General features: G+C 49.9%; 1 protein-coding gene across 13 annotated transcripts in view; it reads right to left on the reverse strand.

The window, feature by feature from the left end:
* The window catches only part of SDK1 (sidekick cell adhesion molecule 1), an 854,344-nt gene that overhangs the window by 97,670 nt on the left and 734,637 nt on the right, over positions 1–22,037 (reverse strand). For all 13 annotated transcript variants that reach the window (XM_064593372.1, XM_064593371.1, XM_064593374.1 and 10 more), the window contains 6 exons: positions 19,691–19,800; positions 17,962–18,112; positions 17,136–17,373; positions 7,885–8,000; positions 6,296–6,485; positions 4,225–4,323 (listed from right to left, as the gene is read on the reverse strand). In XM_064593372.1, coding sequence (XP_064449442.1) covers positions 4,225–4,323; positions 6,296–6,485; positions 7,885–8,000; positions 17,136–17,373; positions 17,962–18,112; positions 19,691–19,800 — 904 coding nt within the window. The remainder of the gene's footprint in view (positions 1–4,224; positions 4,324–6,295; positions 6,486–7,884; positions 8,001–17,135; positions 17,374–17,961; positions 18,113–19,690; positions 19,801–22,037) is intronic.

A 22,037-nucleotide genomic window follows, 5' to 3' on the forward strand; every position in this document is an offset into this window, starting at 1 on the left:
TCTGGAGGGGGAGTGTGACAAGTAGGCGAAGAACTCGGAAATGTTCTAGCACCTTCTCCCAGTTATTCCGCTTCCAGGCCTCTATCCTGAGGAGATCATCAGAAACGCTGTGAACATTCACCTCTAAGGACATCAGTCACATCATTATTTCTGACTGCACAATTTGGGAGATCATCCATATTTTTTTAAATTTTCAATTATAATGTATTTGCATTTAAACATTACATTATTGGGATGAACCTGTTCGCACCTTGGGCATCCAAACAGTACTGAAGTATACAGAGAGAGTCTGCTTTCAGCAATGTGGTAAACCAGATGTCCTGAAAAATCTTCCTGTTAAGACATCCAAAACTAATAAATATGGTATCAAAAAAAGAAAACCTAAGTGCATGGTTGAATCAGCAAGCAAGAAGGAGAAATTATAGAGATTTAAAAGGAAACAGGAACAGTAAGAGTTGAGATGAAGCCCAGGGCAGCCCAGGGATGGGAGCAGCCGACAGACCCGCAAGGCTGGGTGTGCTCATCTGGCATTGGGGAACCCTTCCACACACGCACCAGGAGGCGAGCACCAGGATGCTGGAGACGCTACAAACGTCCTGGTCGGGTGTGTGCAAAAACGGACAGCGAGGGTGTGTACGTAGGAAAGATTCGTGACGTGGGAAGAGAAGAGCCACGTCGCAGAAAAACACGCGACAAGAGTTTGTATGAAATCTAAAAACATGCAGCACGAATATTAGATTTTTAGGCTTAAATTTAACTCTAGGAAAGTCATACAGAAAGCTGAAGGAGAGATAAACCCAAAATCCCTTGGGGGGCCTGGTGGGCTGTCCATCCTAGATGGGGCAGCAGGGACACGTGCAGGTCACCACCGCTAAACATACATGCAGTACGATGAAGAGGTTCCCTTTTAAGTAGGAAATATTTTATAATTAAAGTATTAGAAAAATGATTAGAAGAAAAAATATTAACATTATCTTTGGGCAGTGGAATTGTGGGTGATTCTCATTTTCTTCCATTTGTTTGAATTTTCTGTTTTTTAAATTTAGAGTGAATGTGTTTTTATCTTATGATTGTCCTTTTTGATTATAAATCTTTCAAACATACAGAAAATACTGAGAATACTATAGATGGGACACCCAAGTATTCATCGCACCAACTGAACAAATCTTGCAATTTTGCCAAATTGGACTGTTTTTGTTTTGTTCATATAAGAGAGAAGATGAAGCAGAAAAAGTTGAGGCCATCCTGTGGCCCACCGGATCCTCTTCCTCAGAGGCAACTCGGGGTGTCTTCCTGTCCGTGAGTGCACACTTTCACGTGTGGACCCATAAATGATAGTAATAATGCTCATAAAGGTTTAAATGTACAGGAACTGCGTGTATTCTCCTGCAACTTGTTTTTCTTCCCTTGAATGGATGCTTGTAAGATTTCCTCATGTAGACTCGTGTAGATCTTGGTCATTTCTTTAACTGCTATCATGTTTTCTGCTGCGTGAAGAGCCCACCATACACCTTTCTGTCACCCGACGGATGGACACTCGGATGTCCTGTTATCAAAGGCCATGTGGCAGGAGCGTCCCGTGCGTGTCCCCTTGGGTATAGGTGTGAGGACTCCAGGCTTAAGACCTGGCGGGAAGGGCCTCCGGGATGCGGAGGACAGACGTGCTCCCTTGCCCAGACATTCCAGATCATTCTCCAGGGGCGTACGTGTGTGTTTGCCCACGTCCCCATCTCTCCCAGGTAGTACCTGAGTTAGGGCTCCAATCTGAATGACGTAAATGCTACCCCACTGTGGTCTGAATTCTCTGTTCACGGTGCTTTTTCAGTCAGACGTACAAACGTTAGAGATGCCCTTCAAAGTGAGTGACGAGACCTTACCTTCGGACAGTGAGACTCAGGTGATGACGGTGGGCACAACCAGGCAGGGACGGGCGTGGAGGGAGCTTGCAGGTGGAGGTGACATCGAATGTGACTTCAGAGGCACAGAAGGGGCAAGGGAGCAGCAAGCACAGTGGGCTGGCCCTGACTGAGGCCAGAACCTCCCCACGGTCGCGAGGAGGACCCGGGATGAGTAGTTCAAAGCCATGGCTATGAAATCAGAGCGCATGTCCATCTATGGTAAGGGAGGAACACGCGTGAAACCCTCACTGGCCTCCCATCCCTCTCCCATGGGGTCCTCCTGTCGGGATGATTCCTGTCGGCCCAGGATGGCTACAGTGAGCGTGGAGGTGGGCACAGAATCCGCCCCAGCCGCAGTGCCGGGGCAGAGGGCCGAGGCCGTGGCAGGGGCGGCAGGAGCAGAGGCTGCCAGGCCCGGGGCGGGTGGGGATGGGGCCTCCCTCCTCAGCAGGCCGGGGACACTCTGCTTCCTGGAGACTCCGGGTACTGTGACAGGTCAGAATTCACATTTTGTGCTCCAGAGAGGTTTCCCGTCTCATGGCAAGCTGGGGACGCCCCCTGGGTCATCAGATGTTTAGCCCTGCTCGGTCCAGAAGAGACAGCCGGGTGCGGCGCTGAGGGGCTCCGGGAAACCTCTGGCCCAGCCATACGCTCCATAGACCATCTCCCGCCCCAGGTCGGAGCACAAGGCGCTGGGCCTAACACGTGTCTGTGATCCTGCCTCATCCAGACGGGATGAGAATACACACTTCACCAGCAGCTTCTTCCGCGGCTCATCGTGGTTTTAAAGTAGCAAGAACCGGCAGTTTCGAAGGTCACCCAATTCAGAAATACTGTACTCTTAGCAAAGTACCCCACCCAGCAACTCCAGGAATCGCGTGAGGAAGGGCCAGACAGGAGGGCCCCAGCCTTGCAGCAGACGACGTCGGTATGCACCAGGCTCTGTCCTCCCCATGTTCATGGAACAAGAACTCAAAAAATATTTGCCTCTCTGTCTAGTTATTACCTAAAAGGCAAACCTGATTAGGTCACTTTGCAGCTCAAAGTCCTGGGGTGACTCCCTATTGCCCTCAGCAGAGAGTTTTTTTAAAAAAAATTTTTTTAATGAAGTGAAACTGTTTTTCAAACCAAATATTAGAATCCTAACGTCAGAGGCAGGTGTAAGTGGTGAATTTTACTACCTGTCTATAAGCTCAGGTTTATAATCTTCCTGTAAACCATCCCACGCACAAACTAACACATGTGGGGGTCCGTTGCAAGTCTGGATTAGGGCAACACCCTATCGGATGCTGGCCTGGGTCTGGAGAGTAGACCGAGCTTGGGACCCTGGCTGTTGGATCCCTGATTTCAGCATCTGGGCCCCCAGGCACTCCCTGCATGGCAGAGCCGGCCATCCCCAGCCATCTCCGGCCAGGCCCCAGCCCACATCTCCAGGCTGGGGTCTGTCTATATTCCCATAGGCACCAGGCACCCGTCTGGCTGAGTGGACGCCCCACCTCCCTTCCTCCAGGACTCAAGAGGCCACTCATCGGCGAGATCCAGCCCGGGGGACCTGCTTGTGGGGCATCTCGTGAACTGTTATTAGTCACCTATCACGTTGCATTGTCCTTGGGCCTCTCCCCGATGGTGCTGTGAGCCACTCACTCACATCCTGAGGACGGGCGCATCTTCTCTCCTTACTGCCCACCATGTACGCAATGCCGTGCATAAGGGAGGCCCTAAATTTGTCATGGTGAAAGGGTGACTAAATAAGGGAACCAATGATTTTTTTTTAAAATAAAACCTGCCGCCTTTGGGGAGCTAAGAAAAATTAAGGCTTTTCATCAATGCTATCAGAGACACCCCCCTGAACGAAACGTTAAAATAAACAATTTCCTGGGGACCCAAGGCACACAATTCACTCTGGAAACTTCTTAAAAGGATGAGGTGAAGGCCCTGCAGCCAAGGATGTTTCCCGGAACTTGGGAGCGAAGCCCAGGTCTCTGGCTCCCGTGAAAAATGAGGCTGCTTCTTCCCAGACGCCCATGGAAACAGCCTGGTTATTTCAGAGCTGAAGGAAGGGCCAATTACAGATGGTTTTGTTGTGAATCACGAACAAATGGAAGAAATTCTGGGTTAACAAAATGTAAATTTCAATCTGCAAAGAAACCTCAGCACACATTTCACAAGACAGTAGAGGGTCCCACATTTCTCAGCGCAGAAAAGGCAGGGTTTTTTTTGTTGTTGTTATTGTTCAACCTCTTTGACATGTAATAAAAACAGATGGAATCAATGTAATTGCTATTTCCCCAAGCTATGATCTCTTTAATCACGGCCGCCTCCTTACCCAGAATGATGCCATTGGGCTCCTCCGGCGGCTGCCACACGATCCGCACGGACGTGAGTCTCACTTCCGGGAACACAAGCCTCACTGGCGGGCCTGGGGCTGGAGGGAGGAGAGGAAACCCGTGAGCCAGGTGCCACTACGGTGTTAGGGGGGAACATGACGAGGTTACATAGGACTCTGTGGACTGGCCGAGCTTTCGCGACCATGGGTGACTCTGTTCATGGACCAGACGCTCAAGGCCATGAATGACTTTTGGAATCTAGCTGGCTCCATGTGGCCCCCTAATGATGTTGAGAAAACACCTCATTTAGAATCCAGCTCATCTGCTTTTCCAACTTCCAGAAGCGGTGCTCACAAACCGTGCTGGGAGCCCGTGAGTGCAAGGGGCGTGAGGCCGCAAGCACATCAAGCCCGAGGTCAAGATTCCGCCAATCTGGGCTGAATCCTTCTGGGGGCTTGACACCTGCCAGCAGGTGTTAGATAAATCAGACGGCCTAAAGTCCCTCCCCACTGACAAAGTGACATGTTTACAATGAATGATTTTTCTCCTATGCACCGTCTTAGAAAATGAAGAGTTGATGCGCCCAAATGCGCAGAATAATTCTGTGTGGTGTGGCGCCATTGCCTACAGTGTCATAGCCCTCGTAGGTATATTTACTTAAATGGGTAGGCGAGTGAGTGTCAGAACTTCCGGTTGGAACTTAATGGATTCCCAGATAAGAGGCAATGGGCTCGAACAACAAATACAGAGATAGGATGATGTTTGTTACGGTCATTCCAGGGCCGCTGAATTCTGCCTCTGGCTATTAAGCGGAGAACATTATTTACCATTTTAAATCCGTGTTTAAATAAATCTGTGACCCTTGCGTTTGGTAACATAACCGTAAGGAGGCTACAGGCTCGCTCGCAAGGACCAACTGCACAAATATGCAAATTCTGACAGCAGCCTTATGTGGCTTCTGTCCCCTGCGCCGTCCCCGCGGCTGATCACCTGGATCACGCTGAAATGAGGGAGTGGAAAGCATGCTTCTACTCGCGCCGTGGGAGAAGAAGGAAAAGCATCCTGTGAATTCCAGTCTCTACTTTAGGACGAGGCAGTTGTGATTGGCCAAGGCTGGAGGTCCGTTTGTGTAACCCGGGCCATCATGGCTTCGCAGTTCTGCAGACAACCTCGAGGCCACTGCCCCCCGTCAGGCCCCAGCCCCCCGAGGCTCTGCATCCAGGAAAGGACAGTGTGCAGTGCTCCTAACTCTCCGCGACTGAAGCCCAGCGCTGGTGCTGTCTCCCAACAGAACACAGAGAACCGGTCCGCTCAGCAGCCGGAGCACCGTGGGGGCTAACTGAATGACTTCCGCAGACGTGTGTCAGGAAATCTACGGTTCTTCCACTTCTGCGAGAAGCTTCTGATCCCTAAGGTGGGTGTGTGTGTGGGGGGGAGAGCAGTATTTTCCCCCAGAATATACTCCCCCCTCCCCGACTATTTGCTATAGTCCATGTAACAATAAAAATGTAAAAAGAGATAACCTTTAAGTGTTTGACATCTGCAAAGTGGAAAACCGTATTTGCTGATGATTTAGACTTCTGTAAAAACAGAGCCGTCAAGGGGTGCTTGTTATTCCGGCCTGGAGGCACGAGTGTGGGGAGTCGGGGAGCCCGTGGAGCCCGTGGAGCCCGCCGCACTCCGTGCAGGAACTTCTAGGAACCTCTTGGCGTGCGACCACGGGAGCGGGTGCACCACGGAAATCGAGGCACCCAGGCTGGGAGTGGGGCTCTCACCCCGACCTGTGCAGACACCGCCACCCAGAGCGGTTGGACGTTTTCCGGCCCCCGCCCACCCGGCCTTTACTGCGCTGCCTCTCGCAGAGTTACGACCGAAATGTGCAGAGGTTCCTAATTAGGCTGTAAAAATTCACTCCGGGCTGAAATTGGCCATATAAATGCTCAGTGATTGAAAAGCAATTCTGTTTTGTTTTCCTCAACCAAAAAAGGGGGGGAAAGGTGGTTTGAAAATTAAGTGAAAAATGACAACCGTCTGGATCGTTTGGGCTGTTCAGGCACACCGTTACCGTACCGTCGTCCTTGGTCCGCTCCAGGATGAGGGGAGAGCTGGGGACTCCGTTGCCGATGCGGGTGAACGCCAGCACCTGGAGCTCGTACAGCACGAACTTCCGGAGACCGGCCAGGAGCGCCGACTGCGTGTGGTTCCCTCGCACGACGTGACTGCGGGGCTCAGGGTCCAGGTCTTTGGCCCGGAACAGAATCTGGAGTGTCAGCACACAAGCGCGCGCGTGTGGTCATGGGGATGCGGGGTGCCAGGAGGGGGCCCTCTCAACCACACGGCACGGACCAGCCAGCTGTGGTTTTTCTCCCACAACAGCTGTGTTTAGGGCTTGCGGATCTAGTTTCCATACGCTATGGTATTTCGGGGGAAGATGCACTCCAGAGCAGAAGAGGACCGGGAGTTACAACCCAGCCCGCGGCTGGGGGAGCTGCCCCTGAGCCATGATTGACAAGATCCGAGGCACAAACAGTAGCCACACTGACCACGCCCGCTAGAACGAGGACTCGGTCGCAAACACAGACGTTATGCTTCCTACAGAAGGAGCCAGCGTCCCCCACGGTTTCCCAGCTTCTTGGGAAATTGGGCTCCTGCCCCAGGAGAGTTGCTGTGAGCCGTCGGAAACCCAGGCCGCGGTCCCCCTGGGCTCCATGCTGCTGTCCATGCACAGACACAGCACTCTGGGAGGCTCCCCTCCACGGCCCTGCCTGCGCCTGCCTGTTTGCTCAGTCCTCACTCACAGCTCACCCTTCCCTAACTGGTCCCTTAGTCGGGGACCCAGAGGCCATAAAAGATGGTGGTCCTCGGGGAGGAGCTTGGACACAGCAGGGCAAGCTCTCTTCTCTGGGAGAGGAGGGTGGTGTGGGGTTCTGGTCACTGCACCTGCCCAGTGAGATCACCACGTCCAATGGGGCGTGAGGAGCAATCTGAATGCCCAGGAGAACAGGTGGGGAAAACCAGAGACTGGGGATCGAACCCACAGAAAGCCTGGGGTTCCCGTGCCCGAAGGCTGTGCAGGTGTAACAGACGGGGGAGGCCCTGCTGGTCACATCCAGGAAAATCCATCCTGCTGCTGGGGGGAGGGGATGGAACCGAGCACAGGTGGGTAAGTGCAGGTAAGACCGAACCCGGCAGGGGCTCCCGGAGAGGCAGGAAGGCGCTCGCCCCCGCCTGCTGCCGCCACTGCCCCGGACTGCCCAGGATGCTGGCGTGCCTGCGCGCACGCGGGTAGCCAAGAACACCGACTCAGCACGCGCTCGGAGCAAAGCGCATCTCACAAAACCAAACCCCCTTCCTCCTCAGACCAGCCTCAGAGCCAGGCACCACGATCACTCGTGCTGTGCAAGCCGGGAAGCAGAGGCTCGAGTTTAAGCAGCCGGCTCCTAGCCGTGCCTTGTTCGTGCCTCTGTTAGGAGGTTGTACCCAGGCCTCGTCCCCGGATGGGAATGCAGTTTAGAGGAAACGACAGGTGTGACCATCACAACTGTGCTGTGGATGGGGGGTGCTGCAGGTCTGGACGGCGCTCTGCGCTCCTTGGTCTGGGGGTGACACGCAGCATGCCTGCACAGCCTACGCACTGGACGGGCACCCCCGACACGCACCTTGTAGCCCAGGATGAGCCCGTTCTGGTCCTGTTCGGGCACGGAAGCCCACGTCAGTAAGATCTGGGTGGAGCTGACGGCCTCAGCGGACACGTTTTCAGGGGCGGCTGAAGGAACTGTGAAGGATGAGTAAGACAGATTGGTACCCAAAGTTCAAAGTCTTCTAGAAATAAAGGTTCAATTTTTACCCAATCAAGTTGTCCTTGAAAGAGCAACGAATTCTGAGCATTTTGGTGTGATCAGATTAAGCCTGCAGAGGTATAACAGAAATGTAAATCTCTTTAATATTAGCAACAAATTCCACAAATCCAGGGTATTTAGGAGCTCAATTTTACCTGAGTCTACCCAGCAAGAAAATCTACTTGGTCTGTTTTTATATTAACTTATGGGAGCTCCAGACTTTGATCGCAAATGGGAAATCCTCACTCTCAGACACCAGTTCAGTGACATCTCTAAACGTGGTATTTTGAGAGGGGCCAGAGGTGCAGGAGAGAGGAGGGGACATTATCATTCACATGAAGGGGAGGGGAGGAAAGATTTCCTAGGTGCTGAGTACACATCCTGTGCTAGGGGTCTTCGGAACAAGAGTCCCATCTAATAGCCACAACAGCCCAGAGATGCAGGGGTTATTGGCCCCTTTCTGCAGATGGAGAGATCAAGGCTGGAGGACTCTCCATACATTCCGGTTTTTTTTTTTCAATGCGATGGGCCTGTGCAGGCAAGTTGTGCAGTTCTTGACCTGTGTATGTGTAAGATGATGTTTTTACTCTCTTCTGTTTATGTATGTCACTGAACTTATTTTAATTTGTCTTATATGTTTGCAGTGGTTTGGATAGAATGCATATAAGGACAAGAGTCAAGCTTTACAAGCAAGGCTTTATATTCTAGATCATCTCGATTTGCTTTGAGAATTTCTCTGTGAACCCATTTAAACTTTACTCAGATGGAAAAGATAGATCCAGAGTTCCCCAGCAAAGTCAGGGGATGCAGTGTTCGCAGATAGGCACGGCGCACAAGGAACCTGTCGGCTGTGGCCTGAAGGTCAAACCACACACGACCCTCCAGAGCCTCCATGGTCGAACAGGAGGAATGCTGCAAGTCCACTGGGTTTCATGGAGAGTAATATGGGGTAGGACTCTGGCATTCAGAGTGGGAGGGATCACTCCGCAGAGGAGGGAATGGAGGCTCTGAGCAGTCACACAGCCTGCCCGCATCCCTAGTAAGCGACAAAATCACCACTTGAAGCTGGGAGGCCTTGAGGTGCTCACAGGGAAGCAACAGGCTCATGGGCTCTGGAGCAAGACCAGACTCAATGAGAATCCCGAGCCGTGTGACCTGGGGAAGCTGCTCTACTCCTCTGGGCCTTGATTGTCCCATCTGTGAAATGGTCAAGTGCAGCCCACCCCTCCTCGAGCCTGTCTTCTCTCTCCCCCATCCCGTGCCCAGCACTGGGCTTTGCAATGAGCAGGAGATCAGCAGCTCTCTGTTCTGAAGAAGGTGAGACAATGACACCATAAGCTCCCTTCCCTGCGGGAGGAGGGTGGGCGAAAGGCTGCCAAGCACCCAGCACCCACGGTATCCACTCCCTTTCCCTCTACAGTCCCACCGGGGCTCTGTGAATGGAAGGAGGGGTGCCTTCACGTGCACCTCAGAAGCAGGGATGCTCTGCTCACGGGGGCTCTCTCCACCCTCCATCCATACACCCCCTCGACATTCATTCATTCACACAAGCACTCCTTCCTCCTAGCCAAGCGGTTGCTGGTGGCTAGCTCACTCATTTACTCTGAATATACAAAGTAACGGGGTTTTGCACAATAACGCTGCTCTCCGACATTTGCTTTCTGGATTTTCTTCACTGAAGGGATTTGGTCTTCATTATGGGTTGAATTGTGTCCCCCTCCTCCCCCCTGCCCCCGTCAGCTTCCATACACTGAAGTCCTAACCCCTGGTAGGTCAGAATGTGACCTTATTTGGAACTAGGGTCATTGCAGATGTCATTGGTTAGATGAGGCCACACTGGAGTAGGGCAGCTAATCCAGTACGACCAGTGTCCTTCTAAGAACACAACAGGAAGAGACAGACAGCCGTAGGGAGACTGCCATAAGGAAGTCTGGAGGGACACGGCCACGAGCCCAGAAGCCACCGGGAGCTGGGACAGGGCGCTGGAGCAGATCCTTCCCCAGCATCTGCAGAGGAGCGTGGTCCTGCTTCTGGCCTTCAGAACGGTAAGAGAGTCAATCTGGGCTGTTTTAAGTCCCCAGTCTGGGGTGCTTTGTTATGGCGGCCGTGGGAAACTAATACTGTATTTAAGGAAAAAAGCTCCAGGATTCACGTAGGTCCTAAAAGCGCTGTTACCTTATCTGGCAGCTTGGCCAGATCACTACAGCAACCAGTGGTTCCTGTAGACAGAGGCCGAGGGGAGAAACCAAGGAAAGCCTGGGAGGGCACGTTGCTGAGGGAACACAGAGCCTGGGGGGGTGGGCAGGACTTGGCACCTTCTGGTCCCCAGAGAGTGGAGTCATGGAGGCCTCCTGGGGGCAAAGACCTCAGCTCCAGCCCCAAGACTGGCTGACTTCCCTGGCCTCCACGGCCCAGTGGCGGTCCTGTCCCCCTCTACCCACCACATCGACCATCTACAGAACCCAGGCGTTAGACTGGCTGCCAGTGGAGGTCACCGGGCGTGTCCCCAGAACAGAAGAGTCACCTGTTTGTGCCTGTTCGCATAAGGGTTCAGGGATCTTCCTTATACTTTTAGAGAGAGAATGCCGGTCAGCCCACACCTGCTAGATACACTTTTTCTTCCCAAATATGTCAGTCGAGAGTCATTCACACGGTTGGTCAGTCGTTCAACAAAACAGTATTAATTTATCTGAGCAGCTAAGTGTCACAAAAAAGAATCTTTATAATTTCAAGCTTACTCAGCCCTCTAAGGGAAGCGTGCTTGCCACCCACGCCTCCCCGCGTCCCCCGTGTCTTTTGGTGGCGGCTCCCGCAGGGCCCACTCATGTTCTCCGTGCCCGATGGGGCTCCCGCCATGCCAGTCACCAGGACATCGCTCACACATATGCTTGTTATATTCAAGAAACAAGGCATACACTGCTGCCTTGATTCGACTGTGACTTAAAAGTCACAACCACTCGAAGAACAGGCAAGCCTACAATTTATCTGACTTTATTTAGAGTCAGATGAGAACTGCGAAGGCGCCGCGTGCCCACTTCTGCAGTGCTGTGTTCTAAGAACTGTCCCTCCCGGTACAGAGAGGGGCCACTGTCATAGCAACACAACGTGTCCGCCTCTCCAATCCGTAACCGTTTCCTGCGGGCCCACCTTTGACACCGTGAGTGCTCAGTCCTCACTACGGACGTACAAATAATACTGATTTTCTAGGGTGTGGTAGTATGTGCATCCCCTTCCTGAAGGGCACCCACACCCCCGAAGAAGGAAGGCCCCCTGGCGAGGGGGGTGACCCGGACATGGTGCTGAGAGCTCGGCGGGGTCTCCAAGGACGGAGTCACAGAAAATGGACACATTCCGAATTATAGTGTCAGTGGATTCAGATCCCACCAGGATCCAATCTGCCATTTGGTTACAAAATATCTATGTTTTTTTTTTTTTTTTAAAGATTTTTATTTATTTTTTAGAGAGCGAGCGAGAGAGAAACAGCATGAGAGGGGAGAGGGTCAGAGGGAGAAGCAGGCTCCCTGCTGAGCTGGGAGCCCGATGTGGGACTCGATCCCAGGACCCTGGGATCATGACCTGAGCCGAAGGCAGACGCTTAACCATCTGAGCCACCAGGTGCCCCAAAATATCTATGTTTTCAAGATTTGGTTAAAAAAGAAAAATCTCACCCATTATCTGTTTTGAGGTAGATTAAACTCCCTTTCCAACCTGCCATCTTGTGTTTGGGGACAGTCCCAGAGATTCCCTTTCATGAAGAACAATCCCCATTAAAACGCTTCTCTTTTCCTTTGTTTGCTCTCTCTCCTCTACAGGATTCCTCACTGCTCAGTCTTTTGATGTTTAGGGCCTCATTTATCCTTATATCATAATAAGTCATAGGATGTCACGAAGCCAGTTAGATCGTACTTCAAAATGGGAAATGTCATTTCGCCTGGTTCAAAATATTCTGCTCTGTGCTTCCCACATCGGCTTTCCGTATGCCCATGACTGTGCCGTACGTGAGTACCCACGTGTGGCCATCTCCACGAGATACGGGTCTGCAGTTTTATTCTCCCCATCAGCTCCCTCCCCTTCTTCCCTCTCCATCAGCTGCATTCCACCACTGGGCCTTGCAACCCCTGCACCCTCTTCTACCCACCCCCAAGGTTGAGCAGTGCCTGGAAGGATCTGTTCTTGGGAGGGGCGAGTCCTCTGCTGGACGGGGGAAGGTAAGACATCGACACTGCTGCAACGGGGAGGGGCCTGCTGGTCAGAAGTGAGGGGCTGCCCCCAGCAGGAGGTTCTGGAAACACTGTTCAGAGGGGGGAGATGCTGAAGCCCCAAAGGACCAGCAACATTGGAAGGGGTGCCAAAGAATGCCCCAGGTTGGGGGGACCAATGTCTGAGCACCAGTACTCTTGGGGGAGAGATCAGCCTAAGAGGGGTCCCCAGGGGCCCACTTTTCCACCATTAAAAATGTCTGAAGTCTAGGGGCGCCTGGGTGGCTCAGTTGGTTAAGCGACTGCCTTCGGCTCAGGTCATGATCCTGGAGTCCCGGGATCGAGTCCCGCATCGGGCTCCCTGCTCGGCGGGGAGTCTGCCTCTCCCTCTGACTCTCCCCCTCTCATGCTCTCTATCACTATCTCTCTCAATAAATAAATAAAAATCTTAAAAAAAAAGAATATAAAAAAAATGTCTGAAGTCTAAGTCATCTCATCTTGAAATGAAGATCAATAACCCTATTATTCAATTTGTGATGAAAACACCTGAGGAACCAAATCTCTTCTAATTGAACAAACATCCCATTAAAAACTAAAAAATAATTTTCTATAAGCCAGAATCCTCAAAATAAGAAAGGATGTGAGAACATAAAGGAGAACTTATATTGCAAGAAAAATTTCTAGACCAGAAATCTTCTCAACAGGCCAACGATGAATGAGGCAATCCTGGAATCGATGCAGTTAGTTCCAGGGGCTGCCTATGATTCTCCTTTAGTCGTGCGTACCTATGTTTGTGTTCGTTTTGTCAACCAAGATGAAAACAAACCCATTATGCCTTTTTTTTTTGATACCAAAGCCGCACCTCAATATTAACTAAAACAGAAATGCCTACAAAAACAAACAGTATTGTTCAAGAGAGTCTCCTCAGAGTTATCGGGTAGGAGGGGACACAAGATTGCCTGAAGGGAACAGAGCTAGAAGAAAGCATCTGGGTGAGTTGACGCACAGAGTGGTCTCCTCAGCATTCTCCTGACCACTGCAAAGGGAGCTTGTAGCAGCTGACAGAGTTTTACAAAAATATAGTCTCACCTCAGCAATTTTGCCATGGCTTTACCTTGTCTTTTGAGAGCATTCTTCGGAAACTTAACAAAACAGTATTATTTTCCATTTTTATTACATTTTATTCATCCTTACATGTCATTTAGCTTACAGTTTTCTGAACAAAATCCTTGAAAAGCAATTTAACTGAGTGTAACACTTGAGGTTAACAGTTACTGCCTCTCAGCTCCTTCAACATTATTCTCATTCCATCATGATTCCATTGTTCCAGCGTCTTCTAGCCTCCACTGTTCTTGGGAAGCCAGCTTCAAATCGTCTTGCCTTCTGTAGGTAAGATGCCTTCCCTCCAAGTGTTTTTAAGATTTTCTCTTTGGCTTTCAGGCTCTACAGTTGCAGCATAATGCATTTTGGTGTGGATTTATTTTATTTATTCTGCATAGGATTCACTTTTCTTCAGTCTGATAAAGTATCAATTCTGAAGCTTCAAGGCTATTATCTCTCCATATTTTCTTGTTCTCATCTACTCCCTCCTTCCCCTCTGAGTTTTTATTAGATACATGCTGGACCTTCTCATTCTATTCTTTATGTCTTTTAACCTCTCTACCATGTTTTCAGTCTCTGTGTCTTTGTGCTGTATTTTAAGTTATTTACTCATATCTAGCTTCCGGTTTAGGAAGTCTCTCTTTAGCTGTGTCTAAACTACTTTTCACCTAATGGTAGTGTTTTATTTTCAGTGGCTGTGTCCTATTTGTTTTTCTTAAAAAGTGCTTTCAAAGTGGCATCTGAATCTTTACCTAAAGTTTTAATGTGTTCTTTTCATAATTTAAGACTACAGTCTTATTTTATATTTATTCCAGCTCTTATCGGAATATAATTGATACACCACATTGTATAAGATTAACGTGTACAACATGTTGATTTGAGGCACGTATGTACTGCAAAGAGGCTACCACCATAACATTAGCTAACACCTCTATCAGTCACAAAGTTATTGTTCCTTTTTGTAGTGAGAACATTTAAGATCTACTCTCTTAGCAACTTTCAAGCATATAATACAGTATTATTAACTATAATAACTATGCTATACATAAGATTACTCAGAAGTTATCATTTTATAACTGGAAGTCTTTAATAATTTTTAATATACTTATTACATATTCTCTTTCATACTAGTATGTATTTTAAAGCAATCGGAGCCCAATTTCCTCCCTTCCTTTCTCCCTCCATTCCTTCCTTCTTTCCTTCCTTCCTTCCTACCTACCTACCTGAAGAAGATCTTATTTTTACTCATGGCAGAGTATTTCCTTGTGTGTTTGAAAGTTGTGAGTTCATCTTTTAAAAGCTGATTTTTATTTGGGACAAGTTGGCTGTGGCAATATCTCTCCAGTGATGTTTTCTTCTTTGTTGCCCAGAAAGTCTGGCCTAGAACCATGTTTCTTTCTTTTTTCCTTTTTTTTGTGTTTTAAAAAAATTTTGTTGTTTTTAGAGGACAGTGAAATCATTTATTGGGGTATAATATGTAATCTTTCAGGAGGAGTGGATCACTATTTCCCCTGGGGTAAGAAGATTTTCTGGTCAGTGAGGATGCTCTTCATGGTCTTCCAATGATATACAAAGTGCTCAATATCTGAACCATACTTATTTTAATATCACTTAACACCTGTTATTGTCCAACTTGTTTTTCAGTTTTATTTTACCCGCCTTAGGGGTGTGAACTAGTATCTCACTGTGGTGTTTTCATTTCCCTGGCAGTGAATAATGCTGAGCACCCTTTCAAGTGCTTAATGACCGTTTGTATGTCTTCTTTGGAGCAATGTCTGTTCAGATCCTTTGACCAGTTTTTAACTGGGTTGTCTTTTTACTGTGGAGTTGTGAGAGTTTTTTTTTTATATACATCCTGGATATGGGTCCCTTATCAGATAATTTGCAAATACCGTCTATGATTGGGGGACTGCTTTTCATTGTTGTTGTTTTCTTTGTTTGTTTTACTTTATGGTATTCTTTGAAGCACAAAGGTTTTCGTGTTAATGAAGTCTAAGTTTTTCTTTTGTTGCTTATACTTTGGTGTCTGGAACCAAGTTTTACATTAAGTTCTTTTCTAGGAGTTTCTGGACCAGACAGAGTAAATTCAGAACCCAAACCTGAGCTGGGCACAGGACTTAGAGTTACATTTTTTTTTCCTATTCAGAGTCCGGGTAGACAGACGGACACAGACAAACTTCCCTGGGCAGAGATTTCCAGTCTCCCTTTTCAACGAGGGTACAGCATTCAGGAGCCTTGTCTGTGTGTGCAAAGGCCTTGATTCTAACTCCCCGCCTTGCGCAGACTCGTGGCTGAACCTTCTGTCCCTGGATGGGCACCATGTCGTGAGTCCTGAAGCTCCCAGGATGGATGCCCACACCCCCACCCCATGCCAATCCCCCAGGGCAGCCTCAGCACCAGCTCAGCACTATTGTTTCAGTCCCTGTGTGCATCTGACATCTGGGGATTTTCTCTGCTTTTCTTATGAGGACATTAATAAATTCTAAATCTCAAAAGATGATATTTTGTCCATAATTTTCTAGTTAGTTATAGCAAAGTTGTTTTAAAAAATATTTTCTCGCTCTGCCTATTACTGGGGTTAGAATGGTCCTCTTAGAATGTTTCCAGTCCTCTTCTTTGTCACAAAGACTCAGAGACTGAATAGAGCTTTTTAAAAATCCATGTGATCACACAGCCACAAGCTGAATGTAGTGTCTCAATCTTTTCTTTCTTTTTTTAAATTTTATTTTGTTATGTTAATCACCATACATAAAATTTACAGCTTGAAAGAAAGCCAGGAAGGCATCTGAGGCAGCCCCAGCTACTCTGGGAAACCTCTCTTCAAGTATTGGTCCTCTTGGAAGGGGAGCAGTACGCTTCCTTCTCTTCAGGAGACAACCTCGCCATTTCAGACCAGGTGGAAAGAACTGGTCTGTGTCCCATTGCATCTTTAAACGTGACAGGAGCCCTCTTTGTCACTCCACAAACTCAAACCAGGCTAGGAGGGGTCCCCCAAACCACAGGTCAGCCCGCAAAGCCCAGCAGATCAGGGGAACACACTGGTCCTTACCAGACTGCAGCCCAGGCTACCGAGTACTGACCCAAAGTATTTAGTACTTTTCCTTTCCTCCCTGGCCACCAGCAGTAACCCCGAGCCTGGTGGCTCTGCGTGGATGGATGTGTGTCATTTCTGGACAGTGTTAGGGAGCAGGGGTGCCCACTCTCTGTTCTTTCTTCTTCCTTGGGTAGCTGGGCACAGACAAGGATTGGGCCTATAGCACAGCAGAGCCTGGGTCCTTGAATCAAGAGGAAGAGAGCCACCCGCTGAACAGGACACCCATCCTACTCGGTGATGAATGAGAAATGAAGCTCTACTGTGTCAAAGCAATCGAACCTTTGAGGGGATATTTGTTAGTGCAGGGGAGATGATCTTAACCCGTCCCACACACTACTTTGTCAAGAGGAGGTCCTGAGTGCCTTGTGTTATAAAGATCTCCCTTAGAATCTCTATACACCCTTGCTTATTATCACTGATTGTGAAATTATACCTAATTTAAAAGATAGTACCACGAGTCCAGCCCCTGGTAAGACCCACGATTAATTTCAAATTAGTGGCATGGACTCTAATGATGTTTTCCTGAAATTACCGTCAAGGTTGACCTAATTACTGGGTTAGGAAAGTGTCGGCATAGACACAGCGGGGACAGAGCCAATGAGCTGCGACATGGGGACTGGGGGACACGGAGCCCCATCTCCAGGGAGACCCAGGTTGGGGCTGAGCCTCCACCTCACCTGACTCCCGTGTGCGGCCCCGCACTGCCTCGCTCCAGGGCCCAGCCCCGATGGCGTTGAATGCCTGCATCTGGAGCTCGTACTCTGTCCACTCCTCCAGCCCCTCGATGGTAAACTCCCTCTCCAGCCGGTCGTTGATGACTTGTGCCAGTGCCTGGGCCTGGAGGTCGGGGCGCCAGTACTTAATCCTGTAGCCCACCGACTCGGGGTTCCCGTTGTACTGGGAATCAGGCAGCGGCTGGAAGCAAAGACACGTGTGGTGAGCCTGCATCTCAGAACTGCCACCTGTCAAGGTCCCAAAGCATCAGCCTGTCTTAGCAGACCAAGTCCATGGAAAATATTTTCCAGGAGGAATAGTCTTAGAACCTTTACCACGTGGTTCCCTGGAACTTTTCCTCTGTTAATTAAATGAAATCATGTCAGTAACTTGGGCTAAACATAATTTCTTTTAATACATTTTAGCTTAATTTTGTGGGGGAAATGTTCTGAATAAATATCAAGCTGGCTCTCCTACAAACATTGAGTGCTGGCTCCGTGTTGACCCACGGACTTACAGGTCCACCCTGTGGCACACTGGCTTCCCTCCCCCAAAGAATATTCCTCTGTTCCAAGAAGCCAGTGAGTAATGCTGCTCATTAACAGGGTCACCTGGGCTGGTCTGCGACCCAACACCAACTGTAAAATGCAATACTTTCTAGTTTAACAGAGAGATTAGCTTGGACTAGGACAAAGCCATGACTAAGACATCACTAAGCTCTGGCTTCACATGCAGACCTGGATAGTCAAGGCGACTGTCCCTGCAGCCCACTTCCGGCCCCCAACTCACCACCCAGCGGAGCCGCAGGCTGGTCTCACTGGCCGTTCGCACGGTGATGCTGGTGGGAGCCACATCAGGGGGGGCCTGCAGGGTCTGGATGACCCGGGATGACTGGCTGAAGGGGCTGGTACCGACAATGTTCACCTGCCTCATGCGAAATCTAGAGGTAAAACCGTGGACAACAGTTATTCTACAGGAAAGAACAAAAACCCACCACCTTCTCAGAAGGTTCCGCTATGTGTCCATCTGTGTTGTAAAGGCTGTTGCCCAAGGACGCCCTCTTTCCACCTGGTTTCATGAAAAATGCAAATTGCATATTTGGCCCTTTCCCCCAAAACCTCCAAAGAATGGTAAATTTGTTCCAACGCAAAGATTTTAAAATCCCAAGCAAAGCATAATGGAATGGGTTACATGGCCAGAAATCCGTGTCATCTGATGCCATTGGCTGATTCGTGTTTAGGGTAAGGTCGGGGGATTAGCAGTTGAGGTGCCAAATGACCTTGAAGAGTCTGGTTGTTTCAATGAGCATGGGTGTCTGCACCCTATTCTCTATTGGCTCAGGGGAGGAGCACTGGCCCCAGAACCCACACCCTGGGACTCTGACCCCATTGGTAACTGAGACCTGAGGCAAATCAGACTTGCCCCCATTTCCTTACCTATAAAATGAGGGTGGGGTGGGCGTGCTCTAGAGACTCGGTTAATGTTTTCAGTTCTCTCTCCTTTATTTATTTGTACAATTACTTGGAGTGAACTTCCACCCAGGAAACATGCCCTGAGCACACACGCATATTCACCACAGAGGCTGGAAGAGGACGGGGGTCTCTAGTCACAGTTTCTGACCTTGGACGCAATGAGACAGCTGCTACCAGCTTCACAGGGTAAGCCTGGAGGCCCTGCAGCTAGTTTTTTTTTCTTTTTTTTGAGAAATATTTTTCTCTGCAAATGAGTGTATGGTGTCTTGATTCATCTGCTCTGATCTCAGGGAGGATGTCTGAACTGCAGCTCTCATTAGGCTTTGTTTTAAAAGGCTCTAACGTCAGTATTATACCGAAAAAAAAAATGTTCTTCATGAAGATGTAAGGTCACCTTTTACTCTCTGAATTAGTCATTCTCAGTCTTTTACTCCCCAATCTTATGAACAATGACATTATCAAACTCAACATCTGGCGATACCTGGAAATTTCATCTTGGTCAATGATCTTACGGGAAGTTATAACATCTCTAACGGCTTCTGATCATGCTAGCCTTTCTTAAGGCCAAGGATTTACTGCCTGGATAGGTTTCAGGATCAAGAAGCGAAAGGTTACATGGCATGTTAAGTGCTTGATTAGTGAGCCCCACAATTCCTGGGTACTGGAAGGGGGAAGCAGAGGACGGTCCCAGGACGGCTGCTCTGTTTACACATAGCATGTTGATAGTCCCAAGTGGTCGTGGAGTTTGTGAGGAAAGGCCGCACATCTCAGCTGCCCGTGGCTCTTGGTATTGAGCCTAATGTAAGAGTGAGCAATTGCCGCTGGTGTTGATGGCAGGAGCATTGCTAATCCAGCATCGGGAATAAACTCTCTCTGGGAATAATACTCAGCCATGTATCTTGCTCCTAAGGTTCAATGTACTGTTATTGCCCCTTGGAAATGTCTCAATCACATGCATGTAACTGGGTTTTGCTCTTGCGGGCTGAAGCCACTTGTTGGCGTTGCTAGCCTTCCTCCTGTGGTGGTTTATCACCTGCTGCTCTCACCTGTAATGAGTGTAGGGTGTGAGGTTTGGGATCTCCAGCGTCTGGGCATCAGGCTCATTCTCCTCCTCATAGAGGCTGACCCACTCCTCCTCATCACCAATGGCTCCAACCTGTGGGAAAGACGATCCTCAGATGGGATGGATGAGCTGTGGTGTGGAGGATGCCATTTACAGGATATGTGGCTGCCCGGTGCGTGTCGGGCTGGGCAGACCCACGCCGTGTCTCCCACATGGGCAGATAATTGGATCTTGCACACACACCGTCAGCTAAGCCCTGGAGATATGGCTCCTGCTGTTCCTGCCAAGGTCAGGATCTGGAAGATGAAGTCTCTGGGAACAAAACTCCCAGGGCTAGCCAACTGTGGGAAGGGACCTCCCCATGCCATCCTGTCCTTCCTCCTGGCTGACAGGTGAGGACTCAAAGAGAAGCCCAGAGAGAAGACTTGGCCAGGATCCCACTTAGGGTCCAGAGCCATTTCCACCACACACTGACCGGGGGGACTCAGTCTCTCCCTGTTCCCGCCCTGCTCACTTCTGTCCCAAACACACACCAAAGAACCAGCACAGGACTTGCGCAGAGAAGGACTGGCCACTGCCCTGGGAGCCAGACCAGCAGGCTAAGTCAAGAGAGCCATGAGGGGAGACACCATGACCGCATGCCAGCCAGGAAAGCCCTAATTCTCCCACACAGGTTTCCGCATCCCTGTGCCAGGAACACTCGGCCTTGTGCAGCCTGTGTGGCTCTGGGGGACCCAGTGGAGGGAAGGCTGGGAGCACAGAGGGGGTTTCAGGCCAAACAAGTTGGGGTGAGGTGGGTCAGCTGAGGGCCCTCTGCTCTTAATGCTTCATAAATGTGTCAGATGACAGTGCAGAAATGTGCTCATTAAGCTTGCAGAGAGACTGGTAGGCAAGTAGCCAGGTGGCTGGAGGACAGCACAAGAATTTGAAGTCTTGGAAAACTGGAGAAAGGTCTAGGAGGGCATGGAGGGGGCCAAGCGACACAGAGCTGTGTGGCCCACCTCCTCCAGAAAGCTAAATGCAAACTCGAGGCTCTAAATACTCTACGTTGAAAACATGGAAACAGTTTGGCAGTTCCTCAAGAAGTGAAATGTAGAATGAGCCTATGGGCCAGCGATTCCACGCCCAGGTGGATGCCGGAATGACCCGGAAGCTGGTCCTCTAGTGAGCATGCGAGCGCACGTTTTCACGGCAGCTCTCTTCACAACAGCCAAAGTGCAGGGCCACACGAAGGCCGGCCAGGGGTTGCACAGATGAACACCGCGGTGTGTCCACACAGGGGAACACTAGTCAGCTGTACAAAGGAACCTACAACCTACAACGTGGGCAAACCTCGAAAACACGATGCTAAGTGAAAGAAGCCAGACCCCAAAGGCCATGTTTATAATGATTCCACTTTATAAAATTTACAGAATAGGTAAATCCACAGAGTCAGAACGCAGATGGGTGGGTGCCAGGGGCTGAAGGAGGAGGGATAGGGGTGTCACTGCTTAATGGTACGGCATTTCCTTCTGGGGTGATGAAAATGTTCGGGAACTGGGTGGAGGCGGTGGTTGCACGACATCGTGGACGCACTAACTTGTGAGCTGTGCACTTTAGAACGGTTAAGTTTACGTTATATGAATTTCACCTCACTTAAAAAAAAGTGTTAAGGGGCGCCTGGGTGGCTCAGTCAGTTAAGCGTCTGCCTTCGGCTCAGGTCATGATCCTGGAGCCCTGAGGTCAAGCCCCACGTCGGGATCCCTGCTCAGCGGGGAGTCTGCTTCTCCTACTCCCTCTCCCCCTGCTTGTGCTCTCTCTCTCTCTGTCAAATAAATAAATAAAGTGTTAAAATGTGGGACGACTGGCCAGAAACATTTGGTGAAGACCCGGAGATCAGAATCAACGAGTAGCCCAGAGTCAGCAAAGCAGCGAGACAGTTGAAGGGGGCAGTGAAATCAGGAGAAGACGAAGCAGTTTCCACAGCTGGGAGCAGGGTGGACAGCCTCCAGGACGCCTGCACCCAGTGCGGCCAGCCTCCTCCGGTCCTCAGCACTGGGGCCCCCACCGGAGCCTGCAGACCCTCACTTCAGAGACAGGAATGAAAGAGGGAGAAAGCAGACGTAGATCGAGGCTAGATGCGGGGATGGCACAGAACCCTTGTCTTGGAGAATGGGAGGGTCTAGGCTAACCCGGGTTAGACGAGCTATGGCCACAGATGGCAGTACGTGCCCCCAGGGCCCACGGCGGCCACCTGCCTCCTCCACCGTGCCCGTGAAGTGCAAGAGGACCAGCAGGGGAAGACCACGGCCTGGGTCCATGCAACGCTGCCGGGCAAACAGAGGTGAGTA

The sequence above is a fragment of the Mirounga angustirostris genome, unplaced genomic scaffold, assembly GCF_029215605.1.
Source record: "Mirounga angustirostris isolate CCGP_5_RB_7025 unplaced genomic scaffold, mMirAng1.0.hap1 SCAF_5, whole genome shotgun sequence".
Lineage (NCBI taxonomy): Eukaryota > Metazoa > Chordata > Mammalia > Carnivora > Phocidae > Mirounga > Mirounga angustirostris.